Source organism: Uloborus diversus, chromosome 1, assembly GCF_026930045.1.
Source record: "Uloborus diversus isolate 005 chromosome 1, Udiv.v.3.1, whole genome shotgun sequence".
NCBI classification, from domain to species: Eukaryota; Metazoa; Arthropoda; class Arachnida; order Araneae; family Uloboridae; genus Uloborus; species Uloborus diversus.
In genome coordinates this window covers 161,095,484-161,113,593 of record NC_072731.1, presented here as the reverse complement: position 1 = coordinate 161,113,593, position 18,110 = coordinate 161,095,484, and the positions used below count along the sequence as shown (strand labels likewise).

At 35.9% G+C, this 18,110-nt stretch overlaps 2 protein-coding genes across 2 annotated transcripts in view; one reads left to right on the top strand and one right to left on the bottom strand.

Annotated features, from left to right (window-relative positions):
- Positions 1-1,765: 1,765 nt before the first annotated feature.
- The window catches only part of LOC129222550 (uncharacterized), a 59,970-nt gene continuing 43,625 nt past the window's right edge, over positions 1,766-18,110 (top strand). The window contains exon 1 of the mRNA XM_054857064.1: positions 1,766-1,974. The gene's annotated coding sequence lies outside the window, so the exon portion shown is untranslated. The remainder of the gene's footprint in view (positions 1,975-18,110) is intronic.
- Positions 9,543-12,938, bottom strand: LOC129216634 (uncharacterized). Its single transcript, XM_054850854.1, has one exon. The coding sequence runs from the start codon at positions 12,936-12,938 to the stop codon at positions 9,543-9,545; it is 3,396 nt and encodes a 1,131-aa protein (XP_054706829.1).

The window sequence follows — 18,110 nt, the reverse complement described above, 5'->3', positions numbered from 1 at the left end:
AGTTTGTTGGTTTGAACATACATTTGCCCTTTGTATACTTATATGCACATATTATATAAATTGGGCTAAGAAAATAACTTAATGAAGTAGTTAGTAACTTGCTCCTTACCTTTTCGCTGCAATAAATTAATAAATAGTTTAACGTAACAAATCGGTGGGTAGCCTTAAGTCCAGGTAGGTTTGCTTTTTCTTTGAAGTGGAAGGGGGAAAAAATTCCAACATATTCCCTATTAGGGGGCAGCACAACCAGAAATATTTTTCTGCGGTCCTTCATTTTGAAATTTGACATGAAGGTGGGGGGGGGGTGCACTCAATGGGAATTGAATCGGTGAAACACCGAAAAACACGCCAGCTTGCCACTTATAACTAATAAAAAGCATTACTTTTTCCAAAGCAAGGGGGACTTTCGACCTTCCTCCCTTTCGTCCACATGAGGGGAGGGGGGCTCAAGCCCCACCTTGAAAATTAGAACTTCCTTGCTTTTAGTGCTTTTTTTTTCTAGCAAGAAAGTAAAAACAGTTCTCCACCCATTAATGAATTAGTTATTAAAAATGTCAAATTTTAATAACTCTAATTTTAATAACTACTGAAATCGGTTTCTATGCGGAAAGTATCTTGCTAAACCATGGGGAAAATATCTGACCTCCTCCCCCCTTAAAATTTTTGCTTATGTTCGCCCATACCCCACCCCATAAATGACGACGGACTTACTAGTGGTTCATTAGCAATCTTCGTATTTTCATACTGCATTCATTTAATTACTGCATCTAGGGTTTTCCCCCTCTCTTTAAGAGCAAGGGTGCACCCCCTCCAAAATAAGATCCCCATTACAGGGAAAATACCACTCGAAATACACCCCCCCCCCCCGTAACAGTTTCGATGGTGCAGTGCGCCATGACCTCCCCAAGGTGGGCACCCCTCTGCATCTACGTTTTTCGCAGTTACCCCCTCCCCCAATCGGGAGCAGCACTCAGGATACCCTTTAAAATTTCTATGGTACAGTTCGTGCCACGATCCCCCTTGGGTGGGCGCTCAAGTGGGTCAATTAATATGTTATCACAATTAAGGTAGTTAGTACAACGAGGGGGCCTCCGTAGCTCTGTGGTAGAAACTTTGTCTTCCAAGCCGGAGATCGTGGGTTCTATTCCCGCCTGTGCCCTGAGTGTTATTTCCTTCTCTATTGTTGTAAATCTTTCCTGTGTGTGTCCGGAGGCAAGGCGCTTGGCACGCAGTCCTCTATCTATGTGAAGCTGCTTAGCTTCTAAATAAATAGATAAATGAATTTTGGGGATGCATTTGAGGGGAGGGTACGTCATTGTTTTTGAGGGGGAGGAGGAGCATCTCTGATTTAGGAAAGATTTTTTCTGATGCAAATGGAATTTCATAAAAAATGCGGAAAAACTGTAACGTCATTCAGTTTGTTTTATTATAATTCAAAATATATAACTTTGGAATACAGAACGAACCGGTTTTTTTTCTTAAACTAATTTGCATTAAATGATGTTTACCAATCTTGAAAACACCAAATACATGTAAAAAAGTACACTTAAAATCGGAAAGAATATACTCCTTCAGGAAGTTTTTCCAAAAAGGAAAAATAAACTGCAACTGTATTGCTTATGGTATTGCACTTTTTTTTTGGCATCATGTTCGTCATGTTGATAAGAACTCGCCTCGAAATAGATGAAGTTGCCAATATGGTAACCATGGACCCAGGATCGTTCCTGCATTGACCGACGTGTCATTTTGTTTACTCTTTGAAACCATGTGTGCACTTAGAAAGTTTTGTTAAAATATAATTTTTTTTATTTAGTTATAAATGTGAACTTGGTGTTTTTTTCTTAACTAATTTCAGAATAATATTTGAGCTCTCCGAAACCTTTTTTTTTCTTGTTTTTGAAATCAATTTTCTTTTTTTATATTTTTAAAATTATTTTTCCATTCATTCTATTTGTTACTTAAGCTATTGTGAAAGTAAGTGACATCAACATCATATTGTTACAAATTCTGTAAATAGTAATTATTTTTATGATTAATTTGTTGTAATCTGGCTAAATTCGGCGTTTATTCCATTATTCTTCATTTAAAATTATTGTAGTTACTTAACCTGTAATTAGTCTCTTCTAATGAATATACAGCCCCTTACATTCGAATGAAGTATACAGTCCCTCCATTTCTGAACGATAAGCTTTGTGAATGGAATAAAAAGAAAATATGAGGAATTTGTAGAACTTTGTAAGATTTTTCTAGATAGGGTCAGGTGGGATAAAATGGGTAGTGTGGTAAAATGGGTAGTCAAAATATATGGCTTTAAAAACAAATTATTTTGAATTAAATTTGCATTTTTTGAGTGGGAAATTATACTTGGCTGTTCTGAATTATGTTTCCCAAAATACATTTTTCCAATAGATTATTTTTTAGTGAGAGGTAACACTTTAAATTGAAGTAGATAAATTCAATTCGCATGTTGTCTGTTTAAACTTCTATCTCCAGCTTCTGATTTTTGAGAAATTTTTATTAATGTGTCATAATATCTTTAGTTGGACATTTTTGTTGCTGCTTCAACTTACAGGGAAGAAAAAAAAAATTTTTCTATTTTTAATCTCATATTTTGAAATCTGGGTAAAATGGATATATAGTTAGGCTTATCATTCCAGCAAGTTGTTTTAAAAGATACAACAGCATATTTTCGTTTAAATGAATATTAGTTCATTTGTGGTTAATTTAAAATGATTAAAACATAAAAGTATGGAATGCCATGACTTTATAAAATAAACTTTGCTCCATCATAACAAATAATAAGCCAGCAGTATACTTATTTTAGAGTTTTTGTGCACTTGCGTACAAAAAACCAATTTCCTCAGAATATGCTGGGCTCGGCCTGTTGCTGGTCGTGACATTTGTATTTGATTGCAATCAGATGCTACTAATTTCTCTAATGTACCTTTAAATTCTCAGAACACATCCTCATTTCAATCCAAAATTATACGTCACAAAGCACGATTTAGTCACCTTATAAAGATTTGAAAAGAGCAATATTGTCTGCAATTTCAACAAGAGCTTCAGATTTGACAACTACCTGCATGAGTTTTTAAAACAACTTAAATGTATGCTGGCAAATACAGGAAGTATTGACAAAGATGTTTCAGGAAGGCTAAGAGTTGAAAGTGAAAAAAATAATGATTTAAAAAACAAGAAAATAAAAAATAGTAGAAAAAGAAAGTTTCCATTCAGAGGAAGTATCTGGAATAGAAACTGCTAAAAATATGCTTATGAAGCAAAGTTTAACCACAGGTGCCTGAGGGGTATAAATATTATACTTAGAGGAAACAAGCAAGAAAGAATTTATTGGCAAATATATGGCTGTTGAGGGAAATATGAGATGAAATATTTTTAAAATATCCGAGACAAAGTAATGGGACCTAAGTCAGGGGTCTGGCCAGAGGATATTTGGGTCCGTTAACGGACCCTTCACAAAAATCCGATCAACCAAAACGGACCTTTCACAAAATCCCGATCAAACAAAACGGACCTTTCACAAAATCCCGATCAAACAAAACGGACCCTTCACAAAATTCTGATAAACAAGATCGGATCTGTCAAATTGTTTATTGAAAGAGCAAATCTGAAAGCAAAATAACGCATATTTCTGTGTATAAACCAATAATTTTTGGAACCTTTTTTTAAGTCAAATTAGAGGGATCAGCTTATACAAAATCGGCTAATTTTGAAAAAAAAAAAAAAAAAAAACGGCACTCTTGGGATGCTCCTGTAAGCGATAAATAATTGCTACTGCCAAATAAATATAATGGTTGTTTGTTTTATCACAGCTAATTAGCAGCGGTGTTTTTGTAAACTTTTCTGAAAAGGCATTGGTAAGCACTTTTCTCCGCTCATGATTTAATAAACAATAATAATATATATCTGCGAAATGAACTTAGAACTGCAAAGGGATAGTAAGGGTGAGGAAAAAATATGATCGCTTCAGATAGTGTTACCAACTTGAAAATTATCACCACTTAGGGTCTCGCGTTGAACCTTTATAATCACTTGATTAGAAAATATTCTCATCATTTTGCCAGCTTGTCAATATTTGCGTTTTTACGGTGCTGGTACGGTGCGATGGTTAATTGTTATTTTGGGAGAAAATTATATGGGTTTTGATTTTTCGATGCTAACAAGGATGATTAACTTTAAATAAACTCTTTTAATTACCGTTTTTTTTCTTTAGATGTCTACATTTTGAAAAATGCAATCTTTTAACATCCGATATGAGAATCATATTTTGTTCTTTTTTCAAGCTAACTTCGCTTTATTAGGATTCAAATAAATGAAAAGTCTCTTTATTTCTGTTAGAACTCTCATTTCAAGTTTTTAAAGCAAAATTCCATTTTCTGTTATGAGTCAAAAATTAAAATGCTAAATAGATGGTTTATTTTATTTTATTTTTTGGGTCAACGTTTATCATAGGACTCTAAAATGCAATTTTAAAATAATTTTATCAAAAATATTTCTTTTACAAGCCGTTTTTATACTTTTGACGCCTTCACTTTGAGAATTGCGATCTCTTTGCATCCGCTATGGGAATCCGATTTTTCGAATTTTTAATGATTATTATGCTTTGTTAAGAGGTAAACAATTGAAATATCTTTTTATTTTTGTTAAAATCACGGAATTTATAAGTTTTAAACGAAATTCTGTGCTTCTTAAGAGTGCCGTGGGTCAAAAAGTTGAATGCTGAACCCTATTCTGAATTTTATTTTATTTATTTATATTTTTGTTACGATTATTTTAAGTACTGTACAGAAATATATCTAGTATAATTTAACATAATGTAGAATACAAATACAAATACAAATACAAATGTGACGACCAGCAACAGGCACTGGGCCCAGCTAGGCTGGTCCTAGTCAATTAATTAGTCCCCAATGAAGATCAATGGCCCTCTTAAAGCTATCCACTCCCTTGCTCATTACCACCTCTTCCGGTAAGCTATTCCAAGTGCCCACGACCCTGCTAAAGTAGTAGTTTTTCCTGATTTCCAAGTTAGCCTGAGATTTAAATAGCTTAAAACAATGACCCCTTGTCCTGCTTTCCCCGCAAAAATTTAATCCATTTACATCTTTCATTTTGATAAATTTAAATAACTGAATCATGTCCCCTCTGACTCTCCTTTGCTCCAGGCTATACATGTTAAGCCTATTAAGTCTGGTATCATAATCTAAATCTGAGAGTCCCCTTACTAATTTAGTTACCCTTCTTTGAACCCTTTCCAATACAAAAATATCTTTCTTCAGATAAGGCGACCAAAACTGAACAGCATACTCCAAATGAGGTCTTACTAAACTCCTATATAAAGGCAGAAGAACTTTCTTAGATTTGTTTGAAATAGATCTATTGATGAACCCAAGCATTTTGTTGGCTTTGTTACTAGCAATACTGCACTGTTGACTAAACTTGAAGTCCTGATTTATAAAGACACCCAGATCCATAACATTTTCTGCCTGATTTATGACTGAACCCTGTAAACGATATCTCATACGCTTATTTCCATGACCTAAGTGTAGCACTTGACATTTCCCTACATTAACTGCCATACCCCATTTATCTGCCCACTTAGTAATATGATCTAAATCCTCTTGCAGCTGTTTTACTTGTTCTTCATTTTCGACAATCCCCATAACTTTTACATCGTCAGCAAAACAATTCATGCATCCAGAAATATTATCATTGATGTCATTCATAAATATAATAAACAAAAGAGGCCCTAAAACTGATCCCTGAGGAACCCCACTTAAAACATCACTCCAATTAGAATGATTTCCTCTCACAACTACTCTTTGCTTCCTACCAGTAAGCCAATTTCTAACCCAAAGTAAAGTTTTTCCTCCTATTCCAATGTCAGCTAACTTGCTGAGAAGAGCAACATGCGGTACCTTGTCAAAAGCTTTTTGAAAATCAATATAAACAACATCCACACATTTTTTGTTATCTAAAGCTGAGGTATTTGTATATTTGTATTTGTATTTCCTTGTTTATTGGATGAATTGTTAAAACTCAATATTTTTTATCTATTAAAAGTGTGAGTGCCTTGAAGTATCGCAAAATTTTGTCGTATTTTGAAGATGATCCCTGTAATAATTTCACTAATACAAAAATTGGGGGAGGGGGGGTACATTGGTTTCAAACGGGGTGAATGGTAGATAAATATTGATACTTGAAAGAGCGATGCCCCCCCCCCCCCCCAAATATCAGAAAAAAAATCCAGAATGATTTTCTCGACGTAGAAGAGGAAAACTCAACTTTAAGTTTAATTGATGCAGTTTGTGCCATCTCTAAATTCTAAAATTTTGTTTTAACAAAAAAAAATTTTTTTTTGCGAAATTTTCACAAAATTAATTCATTTTTCACAAAATTATTTGATTTTTCACAAAAAACGGACCCTGTGAAAAATCCTGGACAGACCCCTGTAAGTTGAGCCATCCCCTATCCATTAAAAAAAGAATCATCAAAATCGGTTCACTAGGTGAGACGCTGTGAGTGGACAAACAAAAAAAAAAAAACATACATAGGATATGAACTGATAACCGCCTCCTTTTTGAAGTTGGTTAAAAATGTATAAATATATATATAATTTTTCGCTAAATATTTTCCAAATCCAGTCGTGCTGCAGTGGAGAGGGGAGAGCAGCAGAAGCCTCCCCCCCTCCCTCTCATATATGCCTGCATTTACTGATTCACCCAGGTATTTTTAGACGAGCGTAATGTGCTTTGCTCTAAAATTTTGGCAATTTAAAGTCCATTTCTGTATTTTTCACAAATTCTGTCTCCCATTTGTTAAAACCCTCTTTCAACATCAGCCTATTTGTGGGGCAGGACTTGCAAATTTATCAATGTTCTCAAAAAAAGATGAAAAAAATCGAGGGAAATGGAAAAATGACAAAAAAAAAAGAGAGAAAAATCGTGGATCGGCGGAAGAATTTCGTTTTCTTGTTTTGATTTCCTTGTAACTCTTTCGATCTGCTACCTTATGCTTTTTGCGAGGATCAGGGTTTGATTACTGAATGTGCCAACTACGCTGTGGCCTAGGGCCCCCAAGCAGCAAAAATTTTAATCAAAGACTAAATTTGTAAGGTGGTTTGACTGCATGGGAGCCTCAAAAAATGTCTTGGCCAAGGGCCATCCTCAGAGCAACAAAATAGGCAAGTTAGGTGACTGTCTACGGGACCCAGGCCCGAATCTATAAATTTACCCCCCCCCCTCCTGCAAAAAAATCTGTTGGGCCCCTCCCCAGAGGCTGCAAGCCAGCAGTGTATTTGAAACGTTAATAAGTCTTAGTGCTATTTTTTTTTTTTTTTTCAATTTCTTGGGCCGTTGGGCCCTTAAGGACGTGGCCCCAGGACCTGATTACCGCACAGGCAAACTAGGTCTAGGCCTGGGACCCTATCTTCCTAACGGGCCCCAAATTACAAATAATGCAAATGCATAGCATTACAACTGTATGAAAAATACATGTTTTTTTAAAAGTAGTAATACAAAATAAGAACTTTTCAGTTGGAAAAAACTTTTTTGAAGGATAATTTTTTATTAATTCTGCCTGTAGCGAATTTACAATGACGCAACTATGAAGTGCCCCGAAGGTGATTCATGAATGCACATAATAAATGATTTACATAGTTCTGTGATAGACAAAGTGGTCCCCAAAAATGCATTCCGATCGGGCTATAGAGTCTTCAGGGGGCCACGAAATTAATGTGTCCCTAGGACCCCACTTTTAGTTAGTCGGCCCCTACACTGTGGGGTCAGCAGGTACGCAGATCCGGGCCTGAAGGCAGGGTCCGATTAAGATATTAGAAGACCCTATAAGCCAAACAGTTTCTCGGGGGCCCCTATAGTCAAACTTTACAATTTTAGCCTTATTAGATTACTGGCTAAAGCAATTTTAGCAATTTAGGGGCCCCTAAAAAGTGGGGCCCTAGATCACTGCCTAGTTGACCTATTCAGTAATCAGGCCCTGCTTGAAGGGGCCCCGCTCAAGTAATCCTAAAGTTGAAAAAAAATACTCTTTTCCAAATTCAAACTAACTTTCATTCAATCCGATTTCGAAATAAATTAGAAATTGAAAATCGAATTTTTTTTTCGACAATTTGCTACTTCGATGTATGGTGGTTCAACTCTAGTATAATTTTACACTCAACTTTTTTCTTCTCTCCTTTTTTCTTTTTCCTTATTGCTATTGCTGCCAAGGAGGATGGAAGGGAATTGCTCATTAATATTTTAAAATATTATTTTTAATGAAATACATGTGGCGTCCCGTGGGGGACAAAATGACTGTTTTCCGTGGAATGGCCTTATTGCGCTCAGTTAAATGCATCCTTGTTTCAAAATTTGAAGAGTCATTCTTTTGATCAAGGTCCATTAGAAAACCATGCGGCCTGTTTAATTCATGCAGTTATAAAAGAATATTTAAGGTTCAGGTATTGGGAGAAAAACATGAAAAAAAAAAGCAATTCACTCAGAAAATTTTTTTCAAAATTATTACACTTTAAATGGCAATTGTGGGAAACACACAATGCTGAACATTTTGCAGGCAAAAAATGTATTTTTGCCAGGACAGCAGAAAAAAAGGCAAAAACAGAATTACAAAGAAAGTTGAATTCAACTCTCTTAATTAAGGTTCTGGAATGATATAAATAGAATGTAAATTTTAGATATCAATTTTTTTATTAATTATATTGATTTATAAGTTGCAAAATTTGTATTTAGCAACAAAAGCAATTATTTTAAATCACCATACTACAACATGTTGCAATATAAGGTTGTATAACATTTTATACGTCTAATTCTTTTATAAGAAAAATTGAGGTAAGTACATTTTTTAAAAATTAGGTTTGGCACATTTAGCTAATTTTCATGTTTTTATGCCTAAAATATTAAATTGCATCAGTGAAACAGTAATCCACAGGTTAAGTTTGTACTGTTTCAGTGAAATGCTTTTCTAATTAATACTTTGAATACAGAACGAAAGAAAGTGGAGTATTGTAACTACAAACTCGGCTTTTGTTTTTAAACACAATTTATTTCACAGCACAGGAAAGAAAGTTTGATGAAGATATTTACAGTGATGAAGATGACTCATTTTGATCTTATGATCCTTACATCTTAAAAATATATATAACACAACTCTTTTCGTAACGTATGCGTAACGTAATTCTACAAGAACGCTAATAATTTTGTTACCATTTTTCAAAACCAAAAATGGGTTGCCAGATCTCAAGTTTGAATATGATACAACGAAAACAGGAAATACAAAATTTGTTTGGAGTGACAACATCCTCCCACCTTTTGTATTGTGCACATATCGGCTAAACCAATACAAAATGAAAACTAGAAAATATAGTATAATACAATAGACATGAAATTTCAATACTTATGAAAACATTTGACTAATAACTACTAATGAATATAACAATATCTAATACTAAACTACTTAGATATAACTATAATAATGAGATAAAATAAAATTAAAGTCTTTAGTCCAGTCTATAAGTCCAGGCGTTTCACAGGAACAACTCGTCGACCAAACCGCGTTTGTTTCGCAGTCTGTAATTTTTCTTGAGGGAATGCTTCAGATTGACAGCATTTTTCATTTGAAGCAACAGGTACTCCAATATCATCATCAGTAATATCAGAAGCACCTTCCACATTTTCGGGTATATCTTTGGAGATATCAGGAGAACTAATTTCCAAAGGATAGACTCTTTGAACTGGACGGATGATTTCTCCATTAGCCACACGTAATCTAAGTACTCGTTTGATGTTATCCTTACCTTGATATAGTTTGATGACACGTCCTAAAGGCCAATTTAAACGTTTTGTGTTTTCTGAGCCAATGAGAACAATATCACCTGGTGACAGGTTCTGTCGTTTGGTAGATAAATGAGGATTCCGTATAAGTTCTGCTAAATACTCCTTTTGGAATCGTTGACGTAGCTGATAACGTAGATTCTGCAGGTATCGAATGCGATTACGTAGATGTCTGGTATCTACGATGTCCAAATCCACAGTTTCATTTCCTTTTATGTCTTGTATAAAGTCGGAAGGTTTGATAACCCTCAACTCATTCGGATCATCATAAACATATGTGAGAGGACGTCCATTAACTATGCTTTCACATTCACATAGTAAAGTCACCATTTCCTCGTAAGTGACAGAAGCACGGCTTAATACCTTTCTCAAAAGTTCTTTAACGGTGCGGATCATTCTTTCCCACCAACCTCCATACCATGGTGCTGTAGGGGGATTGAAGTGCCATTTAATCTGTTGGATAGCACATTCAGATGTTATTTCTTGCCAGTTGAGGGAGCTGAGAGCTCTAGTTGTTCCCAAAAAATTAGTTCCGTTATCAGTGTACATAATAGAACTACGTCCTCTTCTAGCAAAAAATCGTCTCATGGCTTGCATAAATGCTTCAGTAGACAGGGATGTCACCAACTCTAAGTGAATAGCACGATATACCGCGCACGTAAAAAGCACTATCCAAGCCTTTTGCCTTCCTTTCAAATAAACAGGACCTGCCAGATCAGCCCCAGTCACTTGAAATGCAGCTACACGATTGATCCTATCAATAGGAAGAGGAGCAGGAACAACTGGTACTACAGGTTTTGATGTATACCTCTTACATGTCACACACTTCTGTAAAACTTCTCTAACAACTTTCCGTCCCCGAGGAATCCAAAATCGGTCGCGTAGATGAGACAACGTAGTTTGCACGCCTGCATGGTGAAGTGACTTATGAGTATATTCTATGAGTTTTCTGACAATTGGATGATCTGGCAAAACTATGGGTCGTACAAAATCTTCTGGATCTTGCCCTAGGATTAGCCTTGATCGAACTTTCAATATTTCATTTTCTTCGTAAAACTGAATTGTCTGAGAGTACTTCTCCCTAATGTCAGTTGGCCATTCTGATTGTATTATTCGTATCAGAGTTTCCTCACCCCTTCGAATTTCTTCGTATGACAGCTCCTTGGTCAACTTGGAAGAATTCACTTTGATATTCTGGCAAAATCTCAATACCCAGGCTGTCAAGCGGATGATCCTTGGATAACTGGAAAAGTATAAAAATCTATTTCCAAAATGCTCCTTTGCTTCAATATTTAGATTAACAGCTACTGACTTCCGTCGTTCTAACATCGCTTCGTCAGGAAGAATGATCTCAGTGTAAGGCCAAAATTCTGGACGTTCATAAAGCCACTTTGGACCCTCCCACCATTGACTCCGTAAAAGTTCAGACCAATCACATGAGCGGGAAGGTAAGTCTGCTGGATTGACATCTCCAGGGACAAATCTCCAATCTTCTATGTTTGTAAGTTCTTGTATTTCTTTCACTCTGTTACCTACAAACGTATTCCAGGGTTCTGTTTTAGTAATCCATCCCAGAACTATCATGGAATCTGTCCAAAAATACGTCTTTAAAGGCAAATTAAATGTTTCTAATATTGTTGAAGCAATTCTAGCTCCAATAGCGGCTCCTAAAAGCTCCAATCGTGGAATTGTTGGTCTCTGAAGAGGAGCTACTCTAGCCTTTGCTGAAACTAATGAGACTCTCACTTCCTCCTCTTCTCCACATCGTAGAAAGGCACAGCAGGCATACCCATGAGCCGATGCATCTGTAAATATGTGTAAACTGGCCCTTTCGAAAGTTCCATGCAATATCCTACGAGGGATCCTACATTTCTGGATAAGATCTAAATGCTTTGCCCATCGTTGATAGCGTAACTGCATTTCGGAAGGCAACTGTTCGTCCCAATCCAACTTATTGCGCCAAGCCTCTTGGAGTAACAATTTTGGTAACAGTGTCGCAGGAGATGTGAAACCCACAGGATCGTATATGCCGTTAACAACGGAAAGTAATTTTCTCTTGGATACAACTTCAACGGAACTTATATCAGGACCAACACAGTACAGCTCGTCAGTCTTTGTATCCCACTCGAGACCAAGAACATTTTGACATTCCTGGTTCTGATCTCCACTGTGAGCCCAACATCTTAATTCAAACGAAGCAGCATTCATTATCTTCATCGTCTGAGTCTTGAACTCCATCAACTCTTCTTGGTCCTCAACGCTGGTAGTCAAATTGTCTACATAGAAACCCTTTTTAAGTTTCTCGACAATCGGCTGAAGAGATTCAAGTTGGTATTCCTTTGAATTAAGGTGGTGACGAATACTAGCATTCAAGAGAAATGGACTCGAAGTCACTCCAAAGACTACTCGACAATGCCTCCTGAATTCTAATTTTGATCGATCTTTGAAATTCCACCACAAGAATCTTAAAAAATCACGATCCTCCGGTTTGACACTCAATTGTAAGAAAGCTTGTTTTATATCAGCAATCACTCCTATAGAACCAGTGGGAAATCTTAACAGAAGTGGGGGAATCTGTTCCGAAAGACTAGGTCCAACACTCAAGCATTCCTTTAGAGAAGCATAACCTGTTCGTTTAAAGGAGGCATCGAAGACTGGTCGAACCTTAGTTGTAGCACTTGATGGTTTGATAACGGGCCTGTGAGGAAGATAATGACCAGGTTTCGAAATTTCGTCCTGCGGTACAGCTTCAATTATACCTTCTCTTTGCCACTGTCTCAAAACATCATCGTACACGTCGTAGATGTTTTCTTTTAATAGACGTTTTGTTACTGAACGTAGTCTGGATTCAGCGACATCGTACATATCATATACAGGTGGATGTCCAGACAACCAAGGTAAAGCTACTTCATATCGTCCGCCTTCTAGAACTTCTAAGGTTTCTCGGAAATGGGTTAGAGTTTCTTCTTCAAGAAGGATCTTATTTTTTCTTTCTATTGGATCTTTAATTCCTAAAACTTCTAAATCCCAAAATTTTGGTAACTCGGTATTCTGCAGGGTTAACGTGACCATGTTTAAAGTTTCTTTTCTGCTTCCCAGACCAAGTACTGTCCAACCAAGTTTGGTTTCTATTGCTGAAATTCCCGTCTTTGTAGCTTCAATTCGTCCAGTAAATAATGATCCCAGTATATCAGCTCCTAGAAGAACTTGTACAGTTGGTGTGGAATTTCCCAAATCCGTTAATCTTACTCCCCGAGATTCTAGCTCACAAATTAGATTTGTATCCCTAATACGGGGTAGAGTTGTACAAATTTTATGCTGGTCAAGAAATGATACCTTTTTTCTATATTTGCCATCTAAACTTTCAATAAGAGCAGTGTATCTTCCGTGCTGCATTTCTGGAGTTATTCCTCCACCAAATAACCCTTGTGCTATGGTTTCTTGTCCAGAAGGAATGAGTTTAAGTTCTTGCACTAAACTTTTCTCAATATATGAACGATGGGATCCGTCATCCATAAGTGCACGAACACATGCTTGATTCCCTTTATTTCGTATTTTTATCATGATAGTTTTTAAATAAATTTCATGATCTGCTGGTTGTAAGGAAAATAAGGCTGTAGTGTTCCTCACATCTGTCATAGCGTCTGTCTCAAAATTACGCTTCTCCTTCCCTGACAAATCCGGACAAAGTAAGGCATAATGTCGGCGACCACAAATTTTGCATTTTACATTACTGTGGCACCTTTTGCCATATGACCTGGTTTGAGGCAAACGAGGCAGCATCTCTTACGCATTACTTGCGATTTTCTGTCCTCATAATTCATGTCCGATATTTTCTGACATTCCTGACTTGGATGAGAACGATCACAGAAAACACAACTGAATTGTCTTGCGGTTGTGCTTGAAATTAGTGCAGCAGCAGTAGGCTCATCTCTCGGTACTGGTTTATGGGAATCTTTTCGCTTTACTCCACTTCCAAATGCAGTTTCTGCTAAAGCACGATGCTCTTCGCCTTCGACTTCATGACGTAAGAAAGTCATCAAATTTTCAAGAACCTTCTCCTTTGTGAGAACAGAATCCTCTTCTATGACTTCTCTGTTGAGTCTATACCTATCCCAAGCCTTTAAAATCTCGACAGGAAGACATGACTCCACAACCGGGAAAAGCATCGCTGCATAATTAGACGTTGTCACACCTAATGTTTCTAATGCCCGTAAATACGAACCAAGTTTATCGTATAAATCAGTTAGCTTAATGTTTGATTTACTGTTTACTAGTGATAAAAGATCCCGTATATAAACTTCTATCAGTAAATCCTTTCTACCAAATCTGGACTCTAAATGTTCAAACACTTTCGAATAATTGCCCTTAGATGGCGGATAACTTTCTACAATATCACGAGCTTTCGTTTTTGGCTTTAATGATGATAACAAATATTGAAATTTGTCTTCTTCTCTTATACTTTCATTCTCGTGAATATTACAAAATTGTCCCCAAAAAGCCACCCATGATCTAGGCATTAGTTCATATTCCTTTAGGCGTAATCTAGGCAATTTCAAATTATCAGGTGTACATTTACTTGAAATAACAGAATTGCTTTCTTCCTGTTGATTATAATGTTTTTCATATATAACTCTCATTTCTGTGAATCTGTCTCTGTAAGATTCTATCGTATCGTAATCTTCATCCGTGAAATTAATGACTTCTTTAATCTCTTCATCTACTTTAAATAAACGCTCCGCTTTCTCAACGACTTTGTTATACTGAGTGTGAATATCCTTTTCATTATCGGCCTTACTATGGATATCATCAAATGCATTTGCTGCTATTGTAAAAAGGCGCCGTAAATTAGTTCTTTCATTTCGTAATTTTTCTTGCTCAGCAATTAATTTGCGATCAGTCTCGTCTAATTTCGAATCTGTAGCCATTTTCAGGGGCGTAGCTAAGGGGGGGGTTTTGGGGACAAAACCCCCGCCCGAAAAGTTAGTCTCAAAAAAAAAAAAAAGAAGAGAGAAGAGAAAGAAAAACAGAAGAAGAAAAGGAAAAAATTCCAAGCGATTACACACACACACACACACACACACACACACATATATATATATATATATATATATATATATAAAAGAAGTAACCCCCCCCCCCCCCCCCCCCCGAAAGTCGGGTCTAGCTACGCCACTGGCCATTTTATTTATCTTAAAATCACCTTGAACATTAACTGCAATGAATAACAAACGATCACTCACTTACTTAATGCAGAGAACAAGATCCTGTCACCGGACGCTAGTTATTGTAACTACAGACTATTCTTTTGTTTTTAAACACAATTTATTTCACAGCACAGGAAAGAAAGTTTGATGAAGATATTTACAGTGATGAAGATGACTCATTTTGATCTTATGATCCTTACATCTTAAAAATATATATAACACAACTCTTTTCGTAACGTATGCATAACGTAATTCTACAAGAACGCTAATAATTTTGTTACCATTTTTCAAAACCAAAAATGGGTTGCCAGATCTCAAGTTTGAATATGATACAACGAAAACAGGAAATACAAAATTTGTTTGGAGTGACAACATGGAGAATAAATAGCAATATAATAATTCGCTAACTTTGATTTTAAATATTAAACTGTCCTAAATATTAAATAAGAAATTCTCATCTTATTTCGTTAATTTTTGGCACAGAAGTATCTAGTGTGAATTTCGTGATGCCATCAGAGTAAAAAAAAACAGAAGAGGTAAACCATGATTGTATCTAGTATGAAACATAAATATGAAAAAAAGGTATAACCCATATTAAAGAATTTTTTTCTTATTGAAAATTACTCATAAAATAGTTTAAGCTCATTCAAATTCAATTGAACTCTGTACATATTTTTTTTTAACATTGCATTACAATATGCAAGTTTCAAAACATTACCTATTTGCTATAGCATTGCTTTAAATTGTTTTAATTATAAATTTATATTAATGAAAAATCGAATAAAGTCACAATTGTCTGCTTTGATTTAAATTTCAATTAAATTATGTATAGAAGTATATTGTTCTTTTTTCTTTTGTAACTTTTTATAACTGGCAATTTTTCAGTTTTTGTGTCAAACCTTAAAATTCGAGGAATGAAGTGCAAATATGTGCGTAAAAATTCTTCATTTGGGCTAATGGCTTGAGGAAAATTAATTTTGAACTATAAGGTTTTTTTTTCTTTTTGAACAAAACTTGTTGAAGAGAGCTCTTGACGTTAAAATGTACTAGAAAAATTGTTTATAAAATTAGGCTATTTTAAGGGTATTTTTTCAGAAATAAAAGTTTTTTGTCATACATTTGTTTTACTTCCAATCCGTCAACATTTACTGTGCATAATGAAGAGAAATGAATAACTACTCTACATTCCAAAAATGCATTCACTAGAAACAAAAACGTATAAAAGTAGGAAAAAAACCCCTTAAATGTATAGTTATTTACATTGTTGAATGTGATAAATAAAGCATATTTTATGCTCCTACAATAAAAATTATGGAAGTGCCAGTGTGCGACACATTTCTTTCTCTTTTTGAACGTTTTCCTTAGTGATCCACATTGGATACCATCACTATTCTTTGGTAGACTATTCCCCTTCCCTTACCCGCCTTTGTCCACGGTGACAAGTGCACGCCGCAAGTTAGCGGCTTTCGGCGTATCCTCTCTCTTCTATCCTCCTTGATTGTTGATTGCTCCCCAAACGCTTTACACAACAGTATCCCCTGGGTGTACTCGGTGTACTTACACAGGTGGACAGTCTTTATTACAATCGAAGCCGCCTGAGTGCGTTTTTCCAAGTTCTTGTAGAATCGATGAGATAAGATATGAACCGGAATTTGAGTACGGATGGGGTGTGAAAAAAACTCAAACAAAAGAAAAATGCAGGTGTAAAAATAGGAGTAATCGAACTTAATGACTTGTACTGACTTGAATTGACTCAATGGATTCACATTGATTGCTTTAGTGCCTCAAATCCTTTTGTTCAAACCAGTAAATAAGTGGGAAAATTGAATGCACATGGAAACACTTCCCATAGGATCTTAATCACCGGATATTGGCCATGAAACTATTCCACGTAGGGTTTTTAACTCTTCAATCGAAACTGCATTGATAGTTAAAGTTCTGTACTTGACTTGCATGCAAGGGAACTACAATTTCTATTATGTCGAGTAAAAGAAAAATACATTGGGACGAAATACTGAAAAGATGAAACAGGAAAGGTATGATAATTTTTATGTGTATTTGTTAAAATGGTTGTTTGATATTTCTGGCTTCGATGCTCCTCGTGCATACTTCCCTTAAATTTTGGGCCCCGCTGTAACAAAATATGTGGGGTCCCTCCCCAGAGACCAGCAGTGTATACTTGCAAAGTTAATAAGTCTTAGTATTTTTTTTTTAATTTCTTGGGCCGTTGGGTCCCTTAAGGACGTCCCCCCCCCCTCCTCCCGCACTGCGGGGTCTGCGGGTACGGAGATCCGAACCTGATAAATATTACAGCATAGAATATTCAGACATAAATTTTTTTCTCTCCAACAAGTAAGAGATTTGTGACGTTTTTTTGCTTTCCACAGAAATAAAGGCATACTGCATTCATTTACAACTTTTGATTCTTACAATAATCCCATAAGAATTGAGCCTAGTACTTAGAAATTTTTAGGAACTCCTCAGTTCATTTTTATTTTTATAATTCTGAAATTTAAAGTATCATAGACTTTCAAGGCGCAGACTACGCCACTGAAGTTTTAGGGGAGAAATTTAAAAAAGTTTTAGTTACTTTTTTTTGTGGGGATGGGGAGGGGGTATCCATAAGGTGTGGGAGCTCCGCATCATTTGAGGGAATACCATTGCTTTTTGGAACGATGTTTGTTTGTTTGTTTTTAAACAATTTTTCTTAAAGCTCCATCTTTCTTTCTTTCTTTTTTTTTTTTCGTTTTTCGGTAAAGCTCCGGGAGACCCTGCGGGCTTCACTTTTCCTAACAACATCGTAGATCGTCTAAAGTGGTGTTCTTTTTTTTTAAACTTCCAATTTGAAAATTTTCCTTGGGAAGCCCTGAACTCCATTTGTCGAGCGGTTTGAAGGCGAGGGTGTTTCGTATTTCATTGAAGACTAATGATGTAAGCACATAGATGTTTTTATTACTGGACGGAGTTACAGCAACAGACAAGTACACGGAAGCGGGAAAACAGAACAACAGAATAGCCACGCACTCAGATAGCCTTA